The sequence below is a fragment of the Osmerus mordax genome, chromosome 15 (genome assembly GCF_038355195.1).
Source record: "Osmerus mordax isolate fOsmMor3 chromosome 15, fOsmMor3.pri, whole genome shotgun sequence".
Lineage (NCBI taxonomy): Eukaryota > Metazoa > Chordata > Actinopteri > Osmeriformes > Osmeridae > Osmerus > Osmerus mordax.
The window spans coordinates 14,177,789-14,198,189 of NC_090064.1; the positions used below are offsets into that span (position 1 = coordinate 14,177,789).

General features: G+C 56.1%; 1 protein-coding gene across 2 annotated transcripts in view; it reads left to right on the forward strand.

Annotated features, from left to right (window-relative positions):
• Positions 1-20,401, forward strand: part of ncoa2 (nuclear receptor coactivator 2) — a 52,615-nt gene that overhangs the window by 21,366 nt on the left and 10,848 nt on the right. For both annotated transcript variants that reach the window (XM_067251433.1, XM_067251434.1), the window contains exons 5-12: positions 2,590-2,767; positions 6,788-6,979; positions 9,293-9,394; positions 11,442-11,582; positions 11,818-11,965; positions 12,383-13,733; positions 19,510-19,708; positions 19,978-20,181. In XM_067251433.1, coding sequence (XP_067107534.1) covers positions 2,590-2,767; positions 6,788-6,979; positions 9,293-9,394; positions 11,442-11,582; positions 11,818-11,965; positions 12,383-13,733; positions 19,510-19,708; positions 19,978-20,181 — 2,515 coding nt within the window. The remainder of the gene's footprint in view (positions 1-2,589; positions 2,768-6,787; positions 6,980-9,292; positions 9,395-11,441; positions 11,583-11,817; positions 11,966-12,382; positions 13,734-19,509; positions 19,709-19,977; positions 20,182-20,401) is intronic.

Below are 20,401 nucleotides of genomic sequence, written 5' to 3' on the forward strand. Positions count from 1 at the left end.
GTCGGAGGGAAGCCAAGCCCACGTGCGTCTCCCCGTCTGGGCCAGCAGCAGCAGCAGCAGCCATCGCTCCTCCAGGAAGGCTGTTGTGGAAACACTCCGGGGTGGTGGTTTGACCCTGCGAGGCGCCGCATCCATTTAGAACGCCACGCTTATCTGATGCTGCTCAAAAGACACCGAACAAACTGTCATATGTTGCTATTGGTTCGTGTCTGGAGTCGTCTGATATTGGAAACGCAAGCGAAGCAGTACTCTGAGACATTGAGTGTGGGTGTATAGCAGCCTGCGGGTACACAGGAAAGCCCTAGTTATAACAGGAACTGCATTAGCATCCAAAACCAAACTAGTTAGCATAGTTAGCACAGCTGTGCTTCTCGGCGGAGAGATGCTATCACCCTCAGCCGGTGCCAATGTGCTTGTGACCTGCCACGGCCTCAGCCTGAGCTACGAGCGTTCATTCATCTGGCATCTCTCTCTGTCTCTCTCTGTCTCTATGTGTCTCTGTGTGTCTCTCTGTGTCTCTCTGTCTTTCTGTGTCTCTCTCTGTCTCTCTCTGTCTTTCTGTGTCTCTCTCTGTCTCTCTCTCTTTCTGTGTCTCTCTCTGTCTCTCTGTGTCTCTCTCCGTCTTTCTGTGTCTTTCTGTGTCTCTCTCTGTCTCTCTGTGTCTCTCTCTGTCTTTCTGTGTGTCTCTCTCTGTCTCTCTGTGTCTCTCTCTCTGTCTCTCTGTCGCTCTGTGTCTCTGTGTCTGTCTCTTTGTTTCTCTCTCTCTGTCGCTCTGTGTCTGTCTCTTTGTTTCTCTCTGTCGCTCTGTGTCTCTCTCTTTCTGTCTTTCTCTCTCCCTCTCCGTCTCCGTCTCATTCTCTCTGTCTCTCTCAAGTGAAGAGCTGCTTGGCACAGGCCCTATATCTTCTTGACACCAGTGAGCACCGTTGCTGTGGTGACCCCGGCCTCTCGCCCCAGGGGACCAGTGTTGTTTGATGGTCTAATTGACACACCGTCTTGTCTTGTAATGACTGACCTGAGGCTGTGTTTTATCAATGAAGCCAACCGCTCACGACAACCCCCCCCGCCCTCCTCCTCCTCCTGCCTGTTTATGGCCCCTTCTCCTGTCTCTCCATCGCCTCCCCTCTCCTTCTCCTGTCTCTCCATCGCCTCCCCTCTCCTCCTCCTGTCTCTCCATCGCCTCCCCTCTCCTTCTCCTGTCTCTCCATCGCCTCCCCTCTCCTTCTCCTGTCTCTCCATCGCCTCCCCTCTCCTTCTCCTGTCTCTCCATCGCCTCCCCTCTCCTCCTCCTGTCTCTCCATCGCCTCCCCTCTCCTTCTCCTGTCTCTCCATCGCCTCCCCTCTCCTTCTCCTGTCTCTCCATCGCCTCCCCTCTCCTTCTCCTGTCTCTCCATCGCCTCCCCTCTCCTTCTCCTGTCTCTCCATCGCCTCCCCTCTCCTTCTCCTGTCTCTCCATCGCCTCCCCTCTCCTTCTCCTGTCTCTCCATCGCCTCCCCTCTCCTCCTCCTGTCTCTCCATCGCCTCCCCTCTCCTCCTCCTGTCTCTCCATCGCCTCCCCTCTCCTCCTCCTGTCTCTCCATCGCCTCCCCTCTCCTCCTCCTGTCTCTCCATCGCCTCCCCTCTCCTTCTCCTGTCTCTCCATCGCCTCCCCTCTCCTCCTCCTGTCTCTCCATCGCCTCCCCTCTCCTCCTCCTGTCTCTCCATCGCCTCCCCTCTCCTTCTCCTGTCTCTCCATCGCCTCCCCTCTCCCCCCTGGGGATGTTCCCCTGGCTTCAGCCCCGAGCTCTGCTCTCTCTAGGCTGGGGTTGGGCCACTTCTCTGCTCTGTCGGGGTAGAACCACCAGCTGCAGGTCCAGATAGATGGGTATTCGCTGTCAGTCACAACGACAATGATGGCTCTCGTCGCCAAGGGGAGGAAATAATGACTTTCCAAATGTGTCACAAAGCGTCCGTCCCACCTGCGCCATTAAGGTCTTAATTCCCCCCCCCCCCCCGCCCCTATCGTTCGCAAAAGGCAAATGGTTGTTTTTCTCAGCTATTTAAACTCATTTGGAGTCCTTGGCTTCTCTTTGCTGAAGTAATTCGGGGGGAAAGTGTTCTGCGTGTGTGTGTGGGCTGTCCAGAAGCCCCTCTCACTGGTAATTACAGCTCTGGATGAGCTGCATCGGGTGTTAAAATACTGCCGGCTGATCGTTAGTTTCACACCATTGTCACACGGACTCACTCAATTAGCTCCCGGACCGCTGCATCTGCCAGGCAGTCGCATGCCTGGCTTGTCTTTTTTAAACGGTATGTATTTCCTTACCGTTCCTAATGTTGCCTTAAATATGATCAATTGGCCCGTGTTTAAAAAACAGGTTGTTTTTATAATTTTCTTTCACTTATGCCACGGTATCCTTTACGGAAAGTTAGGAATATTGTCATTGAAGAAAAAAGGGCTTGTCACCTGTGTCTCTCCCTTTCGGCCTCTCTACCTCTCTATTTTTCTTTCTTTCTCTGTTAACTGTTACCAATGCCAGGCAGATCCATTCGAATGTGAACCAGAGGATGAACCTGTGTGTGTGTGTGTGTGTGTGTGGTCCTCCCCAGGCCCTGGACGGCTTCCTGTTTGTGGTGAACATGGAGGGGAACATCGTGTTTGTGTCGGAGAACGTGACGCAGTACCTGCGCTACCACCAGGAGGAGCTGATGAACACCAGCGTGTACAGCGTGCTGCACGTGGGCGACCACGCCGAGTTCATCAAGAACCTGCTGCCCAAGAGCCTGGGTCAGCCCCTCCCCCGTCCTCCACACCTCCCTCTCCCAGACCCCCCTCCTTCTCCCTCCACACCTCCCTCTCCCAGACCCTCCTCCTTCATTCATCCCTCCCTCCCCGTCTCCTTCATGTTGTCTATCCTCAAGCTTTGGTCAGTGTCTTTGTGTTTGTCATGTGACATCCCTGTCTGTCGTCTGAGCCTGCAGTCAAACCTCCCCCCCAGTCTCTCTGCCTCCCTGTGTTTGTGTCTGTGCGTCTGCCAGTCTCTCTGCCTCCCTGTGTTTGTGTCTGTGCGTCTGCCAGTCTCTCTGCCTCCCTGTGTTTGTGTCTGTGCGTCTGCCAGTCTCTCTGCCTCCCTGTGTTTGTGTCTGTGCGTCTGCCAGTCTCTCTGCCTCCCTGTGTTTGTGTCTGTGCGTCTGCCAGTCTCTCTGCCTCCCTGTGTTTGTGTCTGTGCGTCTGCCAGTCTCTCTGCCTCCCTGTGTTTGTGTCTGTGCGTCTGCCAGTCTCTCTGCCTCCCTGTGTTTGTGTCTGTGCGTCTGCCAGTCTCTCTGCCTCCCTGTGTTTGTGTCTGTGCGTCTGCCAGTCTCTCTGCCTCCCTGTGTTTGTGTCTGTGCGTCTGCCAGTCTCTCTGCCTCCCTGTGTTTGTGTCTGTGCGTCTGCCAGTCTCTCTGCCTCCCTGTGTTTGTGTCTGTGCGTCTGCCAGTCTCTCTGCCTCCCTGTGTTTGTGTCTGTGCGTCTGCCAGTCTCTCTGCCTCCCTGTGTTTGTGTCTGTGCGTCTGCCAGTCTCTCTGCCTCCCTGTGTTTGTGTCTGTGCGTCTGCCAGTCTCTCTGCCTCCCTGTGTTTGTGTCTGTGCGTCTGCCAGTCTCTCTGCCTCCCTGTGTTTGTGTCTGTGCGTCTGCCAGTCTCTCTGCCTCCCTGTGTTTGTGTCTGTGCGTCTGCCAGTCTCTCTGCCTCCCTGTGTTTGTGTCTGTGCGTCTGCCAGTCTCTCTGCCTCCCTGTGTTTGTGTCTGTGCGTCTGCCAGTCTCTCTGCCTCCCTGTGTTTGTGTCTGTGCGTCTGCCAGTCTCTCTGCCTCCCTGTGTTTGTGTCTGTGCGTCTGCCAGTCTCTCTGCCTCCCTGTGTTTGTGTCTGTGCGTCTGCCAGTCTCTCTGCCTCCCTGTGTTTGTGTCTGTGCGTCTGCCAGTCTCTCTGCCTCCCTGTGTTTGTGTCTGTGCGTCTGCCAGTCGCTCTGCCTCCCTGTGTTTGTGTCTGTGCGTCTGTCAGTCTCTCTGCCTCCCTGTGTTTGTGTCTGTGCGTCTGCCAGTCTCTCTGCCTCCCTGTGTTTGTGTCTGTGCGTCTGTCAGTCTCTCTGCCTCCCTGTGTTTGTGTCTGTGCGTCTGTCAGTCTCTCTGCCTCCCTGTGTTTGTGTCTGTGCGTCTGCCAGTCGCTCTGCCTCCCTGTGTTTGTGTCTGTGCGTCTGTCAGTCTCTCTGCCTCCCTGTGTTTGTGTCTGTGCGTCTGCCAGTCTCTCTGCCTCCCTGTGTTTGTGTCTGTGCGTCTGCCAGTCTCTCTGCCTCCCTGTGTTTGTGTCTGTGCGTCTGTCAGTCTCTCTGCCTCCCTGTGTTTGTGTCTGTGCGTCTGCCAGTCTCTCTGCCTCCCTGTGTTTGTGTCTGTGCGTCTGTCAGTCTCTCTGCCTCCCTGTGTTTGTGTCTGTGCGTCTGCCAGTCTCTCTGCCTCCCTGTGTTTGTGTCTGTGCGTCTGCCAGTCTCTCTGCCTCCCTGTGTTTGTGTCTGTGCGTCTGTCAGTCTCTCTGCCTCCCTGTGTTTGTGTCTGTGCGTCTGCCAGTCTCTCTGCCTCCCTGTGTTTGTGTCTGTGCGTCTGCCAGTCTCTCTGCCTCCCTGTGTTTGTGTCTGTGCGTCTGCCAGTCTCTCTGCCTCCCTGTGTGTGTGTCTGTGCGTCTGCCAGTCTCTCTGCCTCCCTGTGTTTGTGTCTGTGCGTCTGCCAGTCTCTCTGCCTCCCTGTGTTTGTGTCTGTGCGTCTGCCAGTCTCTCTGCCTCCCTGTGTTTGTGTCTGTGCGTCTGCCAGTCGCTCTGCCTCCCTGTGTTTGTGTCTGTGCGTCTGCCAGTCTCTCTGCCTCCCTGTGTTTGTGTCTGTGCGTCTGCCAGTCTCTCTGCCTCCCTGTGTTTGTGTCTGTGCGTCTGCCAGTCTCTCTGCCTCCCTGTGTTTGTGTCTGTGCGTCTGCCAGTCGCTCTGCCTCCCTGTGTTTGTGTCTGTGCGTCTGCCAGTCTCTCTGCCTCCCTGTGTTTGTGTCTGTGCGTCTGTCAGTCTCTCTGCCTCCCTGTGTTTGTGTCTGTGCGTCTGCCAGTCTCTCTGCCTCCCTGTGTTTGTGTCTGTGCGTCTGTCAGTCTCTCTGCCTCCCTGTGTTTGTGTCTGTGCGTCTGTCAGTCTCTCTGCCTCCCTGTGTTTGTGTCTGTGCGTCTGTCAGTCTCTCTGCCTCCCTGTGTTTGTGTCTGTGCGTCTGCCAGTCTCTCTGCCTCCCTGTGTTTGTGTCTGTGCGTCTGTCAGTCTCTCTGCCTCCCTGTGTTTGTGTCTTTGTGTCTGTCAGTCTCTCTGCCTCCCTGTGTTTGTGTCTGTGCGTCTGTCAGTCTCTCTGCCTCCCTGTGTTTGTGTCTGTGCGTCTGCCAGTCTCTCTGCCTCCCTGTGTTTGTGTCTGTGCGTCTGCCAGTCTCTCTGCCTCCCTGTGTGTGTCTGTGCATCTGTGTGTCTGTGCGTCTGCCAGTCTTCGTGTCTCGCCCTTCCACAGCCGTCGTGCCAGGACCAGACTGCTCGCTCCGCAGACTGCCGTTTCTCCTCCTCCTCCTCCTCCCCTCCTCCTCTCTGCCTCCGCTTCTCTCTCTGACGCGCTCTCTCCCCAATGATCAGTCTCCCCCCCCCGCTCCCTTTTCCGTCTAATTAGCTCCCCTTTTCCTGTCTCTCCTCTCTCTCGTTAAAGCTCTTTCACTCTCATACTGTTTCCATCTCCCCTTGGCTCTCTGTTTGCGTTCCTCTGCTTCCCTCTGACTCATTTGTATCGCTCCCCTCCCTCACCTCTTCTTTTGTGCATTCCACTTTTCTACCGTACATTACCCTGGCTACCTCCCCTCCCACCCCCACCCTCATCAAACACCTATGTTTCTCCTCCATCTCTCATATTGCCATTTCACCCCTTTCCTCCTCCCCCTCCCATGAGAAGGAGTGTTAATTTATGTCAGTGCCCCTGTGAGCCGGTCTCTGGAGCTTCTCTCCCTCTTCACCGCCCTCCTCTCTCTCTCTCCCTCTCCTTTTCCCTCTCCCTCTTCTCTACTTGCCATCTCTCCGTTCCTCCCTCTCTCTGGGAGCTCAGACTGGGGTGTGATGGTGCCCGGCCATCTGGGTGGCAGCGCAGAGCAGCGCAGAGCAGCGCAGAGCAGAGCACCCTGAAAATGATCAGCGGGACTGTGTCCCAGATACAGGGCTTATCAATGCTCCCAATGAGATCATGAACCAGATGGAGTGTGAGGAGAACTGGAGTGTGTGTGTGTGTGTGTTTGTGTTGTGAAATGTGCGTATATAGGTGGGTGGGGGGTGACTGTGTGTAGAAGGAATGGTGTATGTGTGTGTGTGTGTGTGTGTGCTGGGGTAGAGGAGAGATTGGCAAGGGCACAGTGGAGGACATGCATATGATCCCTAGCTGTGATGCATGGCTGTGGATGGATGGTGCAAGGCTCGGGGTTCCAACTGTTCAACATGACTGATCTCCATCCCTTTCCCCCCCCCCTCTCTCTCTCTCTCCAGCTCTCCGCTCTATTTCTGTCTCCCGCTTTCTCTCCCTCCGTCTGCCGTGTCCCTCTTTACCCGCACACTCTGTTCCCCTGCTTTCCACTCCTCCATTTCCTCATCTCCATCCTCTCTCTCCTCCCTCCGTTTCCTCAGAGAGAGAGAGAGAGCTGAAGTCTCAAAAAGCTTGTCTAATATTGACCTAAAAAAACACTGCTTTGGTATTGCATTGACTCTCCCCCTCTCCCCCCCCCCCCAGTGAACGGTGTGCCCTGGTCCAGCGACGGTCCGAGGAGGAACAGCCACACGTTCAACTGCCGCATGCTGGTGAACCCCCACAGCACGGCCAGCCAGGACGAGGCCCAGGAGCACGAGCCGCAGCAGCAGAAATACGAGACCATGCAGTGCTTTGCTGTGTCCCAGCCCAAGTCCATCAAGGAGGAGGGGGAAGGTAGGGATCCTGCCTGGGGGGGGGGGCTGGGGGCTTATCTCATAAGGGGAAATGGAATGGAGGTGCATATCGAAGGATAAGGAGGTTGAAAGAGGAGTGAAGGATAAGGGAGAGGGAGAGAGAGAGAGAGAGAGAAAGGAGTGGAAGGGTTAAGGTACTGGCAAAGGCAGGTTAAGGACAAAGGCATTTAGAGAGGAAACGAGATTGAAATGGAACCAGAACTTGCTCGGTTGTGTGAAGAGTACAAGGTAGAGACCCTCACTCTCCCTCCCTCTCTCTCCCTCCCTCTCTCTCCCTCTCTCTCTCTCCCTCTCCCTCTCCCTCTCCCTCTCCCTCTCTCTCTCTCGCTCTCGCTCGCTCGCTCGCTCGCTCCGGTCGTTGGAGGGGGTTGCCGCCCTGGCCCGGCAGCTCTCATTAAAGCCCATCCATAATTCATGCACATTCCTCTCCGATGGCGTCCTCCCGACTCTCAGGGAATGCTTTCACACACACCGATCCTGCGGCGCTGTGGGGTACCTTGGGGTGCCGTGGGGGTACCGTGGGGGTGCCGTGGGGGTGCCGTGGGGGTACCGTGGGGGTACCGTGGGGGTACCGTGGGGGTGCCGTGGGGGTACCGTGGGGGTGCCGTGGGGGTACCGTGGGGGTACCGTGGGGTACCGTGGGGGTACCGTGGGGTGCCGTGGGGGTACCGTGGGGGTGCCGTGGGGGTGCCGTGGGGTACTGAGCGTCTCAGCATCCCCTGCCCCGTCTGTGGAGTGCAGCTTGGGCTCCGCCACGCCGTCAGAGGAGGGACAGTTGCTCCGCACATCTGTTACTCCTCCCGGAGAAACGGCCCAGTCAGTCCCACTCTTGTTTTTCTTCCCCCAGTGTTGCTGGTGTCAGCCAGAGTTCAGCAGGCTTCCCTCCGAGCCGGCTGTCCTTGTGGCTCTGCCTGGCTTTAGGTGCAGGAACGCAGGCAGATCCTCCTACAGATCACTCATCTGAAAGCACAGGATAGGCAGCAGGCAATATGGGGGATCTTACGCTGAATCTACCTGCTCACCGGGATCAGCCGTGTTTATAGCAGCTCACCCCCTCCGGGTCGCCGCGGGTGACACTGGGCCCCAGAAGACGGCTTTAGCCCCCGGACTCCTCCAGGAGAGGAGCTTGGCTCAAGCAGCAGTCCTCGCGGTCATGGTTCTCCCTCCCTCCCCCTTTCTCTCCCTACCAATGGCAGCTGTTCTGCCAGCCAAACCTTGGCAGAGGAGCACCCTAGGAACCTAGCCAGAGTGTGTGTGTGGGTGTGTGTGTGTGTGTGTGCGCGCGGTGGTGTGTGTGTGTTTGAAAAAGTAGGATCCCTTGTTGCATCAGTAGAATCTGCGAGGAGTGTCCAGCCCCAGAGAGGGAGGAACTACAACAGAAGAGGGAGGACTTGGACCACCCAAGAGGGCCTGTTTACTACCCAAGGAATACAGTGGAATGTGTGTGTGTGTGTGTGTGTGTCTGTGCAGTACCAGTGTTGTGGTTTTGCACATTTGGTGGAGGTTTGGGTGACAGCGTCACAGTCTGGCAAGGTAAAGTTAGCTGGCAGACTTTCGGGGTCATCCCCAGTCATGGACTGTGTGTGTGTGTGTGTCACTGTCATGGGTGAGGGATTTTACCCTTTAATGTGGGTTCGGGGGAGGGATCATCAGTGTGAGGTGGCCCTGCAGGGGACCCCAGACTCCCGTGACACACACACACACACCTCAAAGGTCACACTCCATCATGTTCCCCCTCCTGCTGCAGCTCTGGTGTCCTCCTCCTGCCGCAGCAGCCCTCTCCCCTTCCCTCATTAAGAACTGGATTAATAACGCTGGCTGGGAATAACATTTTCATTTCTCTCTCTCTTTCCCTCTCAACCCGCTTTCCCAACACACCTTCCTCTTCATTATCACACTTAACCCCTCCCTTCCTCTCACATCTCCTCTCTCTGCTCTCCTTTCATTTACCTCCCTCACTCCCTCCTCCCTCGCCCTCCCTCCCTCCACCTCTCTCTGCTCTCCTTTCATTTACCTCCCTCTCTCCCTCCACCTCCCTCTCCCTCCACCTCTCTCTGCTCTCCTTTCATTTACCTCCCTCTCTCCCTCCACCTCCCTCTCCCTCCACCTCTCTCTGCTCTCCTTTCATTTACCTCCCTCTCTCCCTCCACCTCCCTCTCCCTCCACCTCTCTCTGCTCTCCTTTCATTTACCTCCCTCTCTCCCTCCTCCCTCCACCTCCCTCTCCCTCCACCTCTCTCTGCTCTCCTTTCATTTACCTCCCTCTCTCCCTCCCCCTCCCTCTCTCTGCTCAGACTTCCAGTCGTGTCTGATCTGTGTGGCTCGCAGAGTGCCCATGAAGGAGAGGCCCATGCTGCCTACGCACGAGAGCTTCACCACCCGCCAGGACCTGCAAGGTAACCGCTCACAAGCACACACACCACACTCCCCACCAATCAGAGAGCCTGCTGCATGACCAGGAACAGGATTCATCCAATCGCAGGGCCCCGTTCCCTCCCCCCAGGCAGGCGTCAGCCAGTCACAGCTGAGATGGTCTCCGTAAGCACATCCCCTAGTTGCCGTTCCTGGCGTTCTCTCCTCAGTGTGTCATGTGACTTCCAGGGCAGGGGGCAGAAATACTGAAACTCAGCATCCTATATATGGGGGAAAACTAAGCAAACTAAAGGATATCAGATGCGCTTACATTATTTTTTAACATTTCTTTTTCAAATTACTTTCTAAATTTGGCTCCAGAAATGGGCGTTTATTGATGTGGAATTGATCCTCATGGCTTAGGATGTGTGTCAGAGGGCAGGGTGGGCCTCAGTACAGTACAGCACTGCAGCGCTCATAAATCAGCCCACGCTACAAACCGAACCCTTAGCGCTGATTACAGGCTAGCTAAAGGCCCCGAGGCCTCCCCTCTCACTGCCTGTACTGTACACCCTCCCCTCTCACTGCCTGTACTGTACACCCTCCCCTCTCACTGCCTGTACTGTACACCCTCCCCTCTCACTGCCTGTACTGTACACCCTCCCCTCTCACTGCCTGTACTGTACACCCTCCCCTCTCACTGCCTGTACTGTACACCCCCCCTCTCACTGCCTGTACTGTACACCCTCCCCTCTCACTGCCTGTACTGTACACCCTCCCCTCTCACTGCCTGTACTGTACACCCTCCCCTCTCACTGCCTGTACTGTACACCCCACCTCTCACTGCCTGTACTGTACACCCCACCTCTCACTGCCTGTACTGTACACCCCACCTCTCACTGCCTGTACTGTACACCCTCCCCTCTCACTGCCTGTACTGTACACCCTCCCCTCTCACTGCCTGTACTGTACACCCCACCTCTCACTGCCTGTACTGTACACCCCACCTCTCACTGCCTGTACTGTACACCCCCCCTCTCACTGCCTGTACTGTACACCCCACCTCTCACTGCCTGTACTGTACACCCTCCCCTCTCACTGCCTGTACTGTACACCCCACCTCTCACTGCTTGTACTGTACACCCTCCCCTCTCACTGCCTGTACTGTACACCCCACCTCTCACTGCCTGTACTGTACACCCCACCTCTCACTGCCTGTACTGTACACCCTCCCCTCTCACTGCCTGTACTGTACACCCCACCTCTCACTGCCTGTACTGTACACCCCCCCTCTCACTGCCTGTACTGTACACCCCACCTCTCACTGCCTGTACTGTACACCCACCCTCTCACTGCCTGTACTGTACACCCCCCCTCTCACTGCCTGTACTGTACACCCCACCTCTCACTGCCTGTACTGTACACCCCACCTCTCACTGCCTGTACTGTACACCCCCCCTCTCACTGCCTGTACTGTACACCCCCCCTCTCACTGCCTGTACTGTACACCCCCCCTCTGGCTCCATCCCTGGGAGGTAAAGTACCTGTCAGGACAGCTGGCTCTCCTACCTGGAACCTTTGATGTACCGCTGCCAGTCTGTGTGTGGCGTGCGCACACACACACACAGCTGCGGTGGGTGTTCCCGGCGTTGTCACGTCCTTGCTCCCAGGTAGCTGCGTGTGCTGGTGGCAGGTCTTTAGTCAGGCAGCGTGGCTGTCTGTCACACCGCCGCGCTGTGGCCCGTCAAGCCTTTTAAACGCATCAGCGACTCCATTTGTAGCACGGGGCGCCTGACAGTGACAATGAGGACTGTACCACTCTGCACTGCACGCCCGCCAGTCTGCATGTGTGAGACAGAGGGGGGGGGGTTGGTCAGAAAGCAGAACCCATTTATCATCTCCATCACCCTCCCTGTGATGTCGCTCCTAAGCAGGCCTGTTCCAATATTCACATCCTGTGGGGATTGCGGGTTGCCTGGTGGAATACTTTTTAGTTTGTGTGACTGACTTAGCGTGTGTGTGTGTGTGTGTGTGTGTGTGTGTGTGTGTGTGTGTGTGTGTGTGTGTGTACCTGCCTGGCTGTACGAGCAGGGAAGATCACGTCCCTGGACACCAGCCAGCTGCGGGCGTCCATGAAGCCAGGCTGGGAGGACCTGGTCAGGAGGTGCATCCAGAGGTTCCACCTGCAGAACGACGGGGAGATGTCCTTCGCCAAGCGCCACCAACAGGAAGGTGAGACGGCCCCTAACCCTCCACACACACAAACACACACACACACACACACACTGCCTCTTTACCGTGGGGCCGTTTGACACACACACACCTCAGCCTGTTTACATGTCAACTGCTGCTGAAGAGGTTGGTCTTAAGAGGCTTCGAAGAATGATACTGTTAGTGTGAGTCATGTTATAACCCTTTTGTTTCTCTGTGTGTGTGTGTGTGTGTGTGTGTGTGTGTCCGTCCCCAGTGCTGAGACACGGCCAGGCCTTCAGTCCCATCTACAGGTTCTCCCTGTCTGACGGCACCATCGTGTCGGCCCACACAAAGAGCAAACTGGTGCGCTCACCCGCCACCAACGAACCCCAACACTACATGTCCCTGCATATTCTACAGAGGTATGTGTGCCATCGCTCGTGTGTGTGTGGGTGGTAACTTTAGCATGTGTTCACCTGCCTTATAGCCCTGCAGCACTTATTACCGTCGTAAAACTATATTATTCCTGGAGTGCAGCTTTGTTCAGATAAGTATCTCTGCTGGAGGACAAAATGTTTTCCTCATGGCATAGGAAAGAGAGAGAGAGAGAGCCTCTTTTATATAATGTTTTCCTCGGGTGGTAGTTGACTGCTTTGCTTGTCTGTGGTTTTTTGTGTGTGTGTGTGTGCTCTCCTGTTGACAATCCTTATCTCTTGGCCTATCGATTATAGTTATCGAAGACAAATACAGATTTTAGACTCTGACTTGTGGCTTTTACAGTGTTCCAAACACCAAAATCATTGCTTGTGTGTGTGTGTGTGTGTGTGTGTTTTCTCCAGGGAGCAATCGGTGTGTGGTATGGGCCAGGACATGGGCCCTGGGGGCCAGAGCACAGGGATAGGCCCCAAGCCCATGACCTCCACCCCCTCCATGACTCCCCCGACCCCAGGCAGCCTGCCCTGCAGCACCCAGGGCCAGGACACCACAGTCAGCAGCAACAGCACGCCCTTCTCCCCTCCCGGAGGCCACCGAGAGCCTCCCATGCAGGGCTACCGCTACGGCTGCCCCCAGCCTCACGGCCACCACGGGGGCATGCAGCCGCCCTCACAGGGCCCCAACTGGAGGATGAGCAGTCCGTCGCGGGGCAGCCCCAGCCCGGCGGGGGGCCCCCACCAGGGCCCGCAGAACTCTATGCTGTCCCCGAGGCACCGCGTCAGCCCCGTGGGCGCGGGGAGTCCGCGCGTGGCCGGAGGCCTGCACTCGCCCTCCCCCGCGGGGATGTGCGGGAGCGGGGCGGGCGGCGGAGCCGGAGGTAGCGCCGGCGCGGCTAACAGTCACGCTAACAGCCACAGCTACACCAGCAGCTCCCTGACGGCTCTGCAGGCCCTGAGCGAGTGCCACGGCATCGGGCACGCCCACGGGCACCCCCACCCCCACGCCATGGGGTCACCTGACAGGAAGATGGGCTCACCCGCCGGGGTGACGGCCGGCGCGGGGGTCAACCCTCACATGATGTCTAAGATGGGGGGAGGAGGAGGAGGAGGGGGGGGCGGCGGAGGGGAGACTTTTGGCCCTCATGGAGAGCCAGGCCCGGGTCAAGGAGACCAGAGACAGACGGACGGCGCCCTCGCTGAGCCCAAAGAGGAGAGGGAGGGGGGCCCCGAAGGCCCGGACGCGCCCAGCCGCCTCCAAGACAGCAAAGGCCACACCAAGCTCCTGCAACTTCTCACCACCAAGTCGGAGCCCCTGGAGTCGCCCCTGTCCCCCGGCGCAGGGGACAGCAAGGACCCCCCCGGGGCCAGGGCCCCAGGGCTGGGGGGCTGCCACCCGGGGGGGGCCGGGGGAGCCCACACCACATCCCTGAAGGAGAAACACAAGATCCTGCACAGACTGCTCCAGAACAGCACCTCTCCCGTGGACCTGGCGCGGCTGACCGCCGAGGCCACGGGCAAAGAGCTGGGCTCCGAGCAGGCGGGCGCGGCGGCGGGGCCGGAGCTCACCCCCAAACAGGAGCCCCTCAGCCCCAAGAAGAAGGACAACGCGCTGCTGCGCTACCTGCTGGATAAGGACGACTCCATGCTGAAGGACAAGTCTGCTAAGCTGGAGCCCGGTGAGGTGAAGGTGGAGGGGGGCAAACACCCCCTGGTCAAGACGGAGAAGCAGGATACGGGCTACGACCGGGCGGAGCAGGTGGGTGATGGTGATGGTGATGATGATGATGTCTGACAGGGTAGACACTCCCAGCAGATGACTTGGTTTGGGGCAGCCTGCAGGAACTCGTGCATACTGGTGTCCAATTCCTTTCAGTTGCGAATAGATTGTTGATGGATGAATTACGTCGAATTCACGATTGATTGCGATCAAACAAAAGGGAAATGTGCACTCACTTGAGCAGCCCGCCCTCGGTATTGCACTAGTCTGGCGTGTAGTGCTGTTACTTGGCAGTTCTAGGGAGGTCATCCTCCATGTTATTTGTGTTCTAGATCCTCAGAGTATTCTAGAATGATACATGGTGATCGGCCGTGTGCTCGCTCCTGTGCAGCCTGCTCTCCTATTGGCTTAGCCCTGACGAGGCCAGTTGTTCTCCTGTGTCCACCTCTACGGCTCTGTTAGCGGGCTAATCTGGGTTACCGAGCAGATGTTTGCTACACACACACACACACACATCCGGGCAGTCTTCTACACACACACACACACACACAGCCCCATCGCATGCCGTTTCTGGTCTTCTGAGTAACTCGGTCTAGTCAGCTTAGACACAGGCTCTGAGAAACCATCAGCAGGCTTCAAACTACTGTGACATTTGGAAGGAGCCCCTGCGGCGCACTGGGTATCTGATCCTGGTTGTGTTGACCGCCACTGCCAAGTTTGGCACTCAGCTCAAATTAGGGCTGCCTCGGAGAACGAGAGAGAGAGAGATGGAGAGACGGAGGCAGAGCGGAGAGAAACGAGGGAGGAAGAGAAGGAGGAGGAGGGAAGAGAATGATGGAGGGAGAGGAGGAGATGCATGCATGAATGTGATTGAGGGGGATGAGGAGAGGAGAGGAGAGGAGAAGGGGAGCTAGAGGATCTGCTGTAACCTGAGCTGTAGTAGCCATGTAGCAGAGGGGGGTGGGGGGGTGCTAAGGTGGAGCCTCTGTCCTTCGCCTCCGCCTCACACCACAGCAGTGAGGGGAGAAGCCTATGTATGTCCTGTTTCTAATGGGAACAACTGTGCTTCTCTCTCTGCCTCCCTCCCTCCTTCACTTCTCTCTCTCCCTCCCTCTCTCTCTGCCTCCCTCCCTCCTTCACTTCTCTCTCTGCCTCCCTCCCTCCTTCACTTCTCTCTCTCACTCTCTCTCTGCCTCCCTCCCTCCTTCACTTCTCTCTCTCACTCTCTCTCTGCCTCCCTCCCTCCTTCACTTCTCTCTCTCACTCTCTCTCTGCCTCCCTCCCTCCTTCACTTCTCTCTCTCACTCTCTCTCTGCCTCCCTCCCTCCTTCACTTCTCTCTCTCACTCTCTCTCTGCCTCCCTCCCTCCTTCACTTCTCTCTCTCACTCTCCCTATGCCTCCCTCCTTCACTTCTCTCTCTCCCTCCCTCTCTCTCTGCCTCCCTCCCTCCTTCACTTCTCTCTCTCCCTCCCTCTCTCTCTGCCTCCCTCCCTCCTTCACTTCTCTCTCTCACTCTCCCTATGCCTCCCTCCTTCACTTCTCTCTCTCCCTCCCTCTCTCTCTGCCTCCCTCCCTCCTTCACTTCTCTCTCTCACTCTCCCTATGCCTCCCTCCTTCACTTCTCTCTCTCCCTCCCTCTCTCTCTGCCTCCCTCCCTCCTTCACTTCTCTCTCTGCCTCCCTCCCTCCTTCACTTCTCTCTCTCCCTCTCTCTCTGCCTCCCTCCCTCCTTCACTTCTCTCTCTCCCTCTCTGCCTCCATCCCTCCTTCCTTCACTTCTCTCCCGCCCTCTCTAGCTCCCTCCCTCTCTGTGGCGTATTTCCCTGGAAACAGCACTGCTTTCTCCTGCAGACTGTGGGGGGTGGTAGTGCACGTGAGAGGCAGAGGGAGGAGAGTGTGTGTGAGGGTGATGGAAGGAGAAAGTGTGTGTGTGTGTGTGTGTGTGTGTGTGAGTGTGTGTGAGTGAAGGGGACGAGAAGGAGGGAAACAAAAATAGGTTTGTGTGTGTATTTACAAGCAGTGGAGGGGGAACAGTGTTTGTGTTGTGCATGTTTGTATACCCACGCCTGCCTGGGTCCATATGTAGGAAAGAGGAGCATGAGGGAGGAGAAAAGAGAGAGAGAGAGGTGCTGATGAGAGAGAGAGGTGCTGATGAGAGAGAGAGATTAGAGAGGTGTAGATGTCCTCCCCAGTAGAGTCCAGCCTCCACACGCAGTGAAAATGATGAGCCATATGTTCCTGCATGTCCCCCTCTGCTGCCATGGCGATGGAGTAGAGGAGGAGAGAGAGGGGGAGGGGCTGAAAGCAGGCAGGAGGGGGGGGGGGGGGGTGATGGAGGGGGGGCTGGCAGTAGAGTCCAGACCGGAGATGGTTGAGAAGCATGAGCACATATCAGACACAGACTGGCTTCCTGGTAGGATCGGGGGGGGGGGGGGGGGGGGGTAGAGCAGAGGAGAGTCGTTGGCCAGAGCGGACGACCCCCTCGCGACCAGAGCGAGGTCGTCTCAGCCATCTTCGATTGGTTTCAGTCTGCGCCTGGTGGAGGACGTGCAGAGCGGAGGGATCGGGCTCGCATGTGGAGGTGTGACACTCTTAACAGGGGGCATTCAGGGCGAGGGCGTTTGTCACATGGGTACGCTGTTCATTTGCACATCCATGCATGTGATTGGCTGGAGAGGAAGGAACATGGAAGCCATTGGATGCTTCAGAGCTAGGTTAACTAGGCTGGGATCCAGCCTAGTTACCTAGCCTAGACCAGAGGAAACTGGAAGTTAGTCTGCAAAGTAATTTCTTGTATCCGCCCTAAAAACAGACTAAGTGCTCAATTAAATTCATCCCATGGATGAACAAGCGTTATAAAGCTTGGTGGAAATTCCAGTTTTCACAGCTGGATAATTATTAAAGCTCTCAATAGCTTTAAACAGAGGTGGCGTCAGCTAATGCACATTTAACAGCAGGCAGAAAAAAAAACCTCCATTATACTAATACACATTTCTTTGTCAGTGCAAAAAAGGGCATTTGTTGGGCATTAAGTAAGCCGTGACTTCATTAGAGAGCGGCTATGCTTGTGTGAGCGGGAGAGGGTTTCTCCTCTTAATAGGAGAATCGCTGCTTGGCCATGTGTAAAGGCTTACTGTATTGTATGAACACACTCTCTCGCTCTCGCTCTCTCTCACTTTCTCTCTCGCTCTCTCTCTCTCTCTCTCTCTCTCTCTCTCTCTCTCTCTCTCTCTCTCTCTCTCTCTCTCTCTCTCTCTCTCTCTCTCTCTCTCTCTCTCTCTCTCTCTCTCTCTCGCGCGCTCTCTCTCTCTCGCTCTCTCTCTCTCACTTTCTCTCTCTCTCGCTCTCTCTCTCACTTTCTCTCTGTATCTCTCTCTGTCTGTCTGTGTCTCTATGTCTCTCCACCTCCCATTGATGGTTTAGGGCTGAATTATTGATGACTGGAGCAGAGCTAAATGAGAAATCACAGCTGAATGGAGGGGTAAGCAGGATCATGAGAACAGGCTTGTTGATCTGTCCTGAAGGTCTTAGTGCTGTAGGAGTGGCCAGTGGAGTGGAAGTGTCTTACTCTGTTCTCCAAAACGAGGTCAAATGAGGTTGAAGGAAAAGAAAATGAGGATGGGACCTTCTGCCAGCTTCTGACAAGCATGCTCTTCCCTGTTCAACAACGCAGTACGCAAACCCAGCCCAGTCTATATCTCCTCAGTTCCCCTCCGTGCACCCCTCCCCGGCCCCACAACCGTCCATCGGCCGGGCCGAGGTCCCCCCCCTGTCCACAGGGAGGGGGGGGGGGGGGGGGGGGCAGTTATCCTCACATTCTCACCCCTCCTGGAATCCCGAGCAGGTCGCTGGCCGAGGCTGGGAGCAGCTGTTCATGGGGGACAGAGGACTTCATTAGGCTCCTTCATGCCTCTTCCTGTACGCGCTCATTTCCACACTCGCACCCCTGAGAGGCCCTGCTTCCTGACTGGACCCTGCAACCCAGGAAGGCTTTTTGCATATTCCATTCCACGACAGAGGCGGAGAATGTGTGAGAGACTACAGGATATATATGCGCGTGTCTGCAGGCTGTTACTTCTCCTCGAACGTGAAGCCTGTTCACCCCACGACGGCCCTCTCGCTTCTCCTACCTCCCAAGATGGCAGCGTGGAGCCGCTGCCAGCCTCCTCCACAGTAGCTGGACGTGTATCGAACTCTCTCGAGTGTGGAATGCACAATGGTATCCTCCAGTGATGCAGCCCGCTCTCCCATGCACCGCTAGGAGGCTTTTCATGGTGTGTTTATCTACAAGCTAGCTAGCTAGAGAGAGGGGGGGGGGGGAGGAGGCTATGCAAAGACGTGGTTCAGAAAGGACGCAGGGATGAGGATGGGAGGAGGGCGGGGGGAGAGGAGGGGAGTGTTCGGTAGCATTACATTTAGTCATTTAGCAGACGCTCTTATCCAGAGCGACTTACATTAAGTACAGGGACATTCTCCCCGAGGCAAGTAGGGTGAAGTGCCTTGCCCAAGGACACAGTCATTTGGCACAGCCGGGGAATCGAACTGGCAACCTTCAGATTACTAGCCCGCTTCCCTAACCGCTCAGCCACCTGACTCCCACTATGACATCATCCCTGACCTCATTAGGTCCCCTCTCCTTCACCCATATCCTGTCTGCTGGCTCCATTGCATGTCACTGTACACGAGCAGGCCGTGTGTGTTTGTATATGCAGGGTGTGTGTGTGTGTGTGTGTGTGTGTTTTCATGGCTTGTGTCTATTCCTGAGGCCCAGACTAAAAAAAGCTCCAAGCCCTGCAGAAACCCGCTCTCCCTGCCTGTGTTTGATCAGCCTGAGGTCTCTCTGGTCTGTTCTATAGACCCTTCCTGTCCAGCTCCACAGACGCCTGTCTTGTCAGAGAGCTCAGCTTGTTTACCGGCCTGCGTGCTCCACCGGGAGAGAGATGTCCTGCCTGCTGCGCCCTAGTGGTCCTTTGGCGACAGTACAACTTATTTACTCTGAGGCCCTTAGGTCTCTGTCACCGTCAAGCAGTAGGAACTCAAGTCAATGTTTGGCATGTCTGTGGAATTTTGGAAATGGTCTTGCTTTTGTGTGACCTTCTGAAGGATGAGTCTGGGTAGGGGGGGGGGTTAAAGCCTGCCGCTTGCAGCTGATGTGGTTGGTGTTGGACAGTCGGGGTAAACACTGGCACTAAGCAGACCCTGGCTATCCTATTGCGTCACTCACCCCAAGATCAAGTCCAGCACAGTGATACAAGAACACGAATGTGGCCATGTTCGATGACACTAACTCATGCGATCACTACCCTGGCTGAGCTGAGGCACATATAGTATTTGTCATCAAAACATCTTTAACATGCTCGTTTCCATATCCCAGAGGAGGAACAAGTGTGTGTGCGTGTGTGTGCCCAAACACAGCCGGGCAATAGACAGTGTTTTTCAGATGTGAAGTGTGGCCTAGATTTGGAGAAACTGGTTCATTTCAGAGCGGGGTTGTGAGTGTGTCTTATCAACAGAGCAGTCCGCTACGCACCCCCCCAGTATGAAAGGGCTTTCTGCGACAGCCTCGCCATGTTACCTCCACTCAATGGGTTTGTTTACTGGAAAATATTTGAGCTATTGGCAATGTAGCAAGACATAATTTAGTTGTCTAAGTGCGCAGGTGCTCAAGTAGTCAGTTTTTTATTATTTTTTTATTTTATTTATTTGTATAAATAAAATATTTCCTGTTACTCATGTTTTCTCTGTCCTGGGCAGTTTTTCAAGTGTTTTCATCTGGTATGTCCCTGTACTGGGTCCTTCCTCTCTCCCCCTGCAGTCGTCAGAGCTGGACGACATCCTGAACGACCTGCAGAGCGCCCAGCCACAGCTGTTCTGCGAGCCGCGGCCAGTGTCCCTGCCCAGTGCCCTGGACAAGCAGAACATCATTAACGACATCCTGCAGATCAGCGCCAGTGAGGGCAGCCCTGCCATGGCAACACAGCCGCAGAGAGGCATGCCCGGCATGGGGCCAGGCAGTGAGTCTCTCTCTCTCTCTCACACACACACACACATATCAGTACACACACGCTCACGCAGATTCTCACATTGGGTTAAGCAAACGAAGACAGTGTGTATGTAGGTCAAGCTAACATGAAAGCCTCCTCGGTATACCTGTCCCCACTCCTGTACTGCCCAGACCCCAGCCCTCAGCCCCCAACCCCCAGCCCTCAGCCTCCAGACCCCAGCCCTCAGCCCCCAGCCCCCAACCCTCAGCCCTCAGCCCTGTCTCTCTCTGCGTCTCCAGGTTACGGCGGTCAGAGACCGGGCCAGCCAGGCAGGGGGCTGCCGATGAGGAGCGTGTCCCTGGACATGAACATGCCCTCCCAGCCGCCTGCGGGCCAGTACCCCCCCATGAGAACCAGCAGCCCCTACACGCTCATGCCGCAGCAGCAGGGCATGGTGGGAAACCATGGCATGATGGCCAACCAGGCGACCCTGGTCAACGCAGGTGAGAGAGACCTGTGATGTCACAACTGGGGTCATCACATTGTGGGTCACGGCTTTGACTGTGTCATCCAGTGCTAGACTGACACGCAAACCAACACACACACACACAACCTCACAGTCGACATATTATGATTGCTCATTGAGGTTATCACAAAGTAGACACGTCACACAGGAAGAGTGAGTCACTTCCTGTTGCTGTCTGAATCTGGAGAGCATCTCTG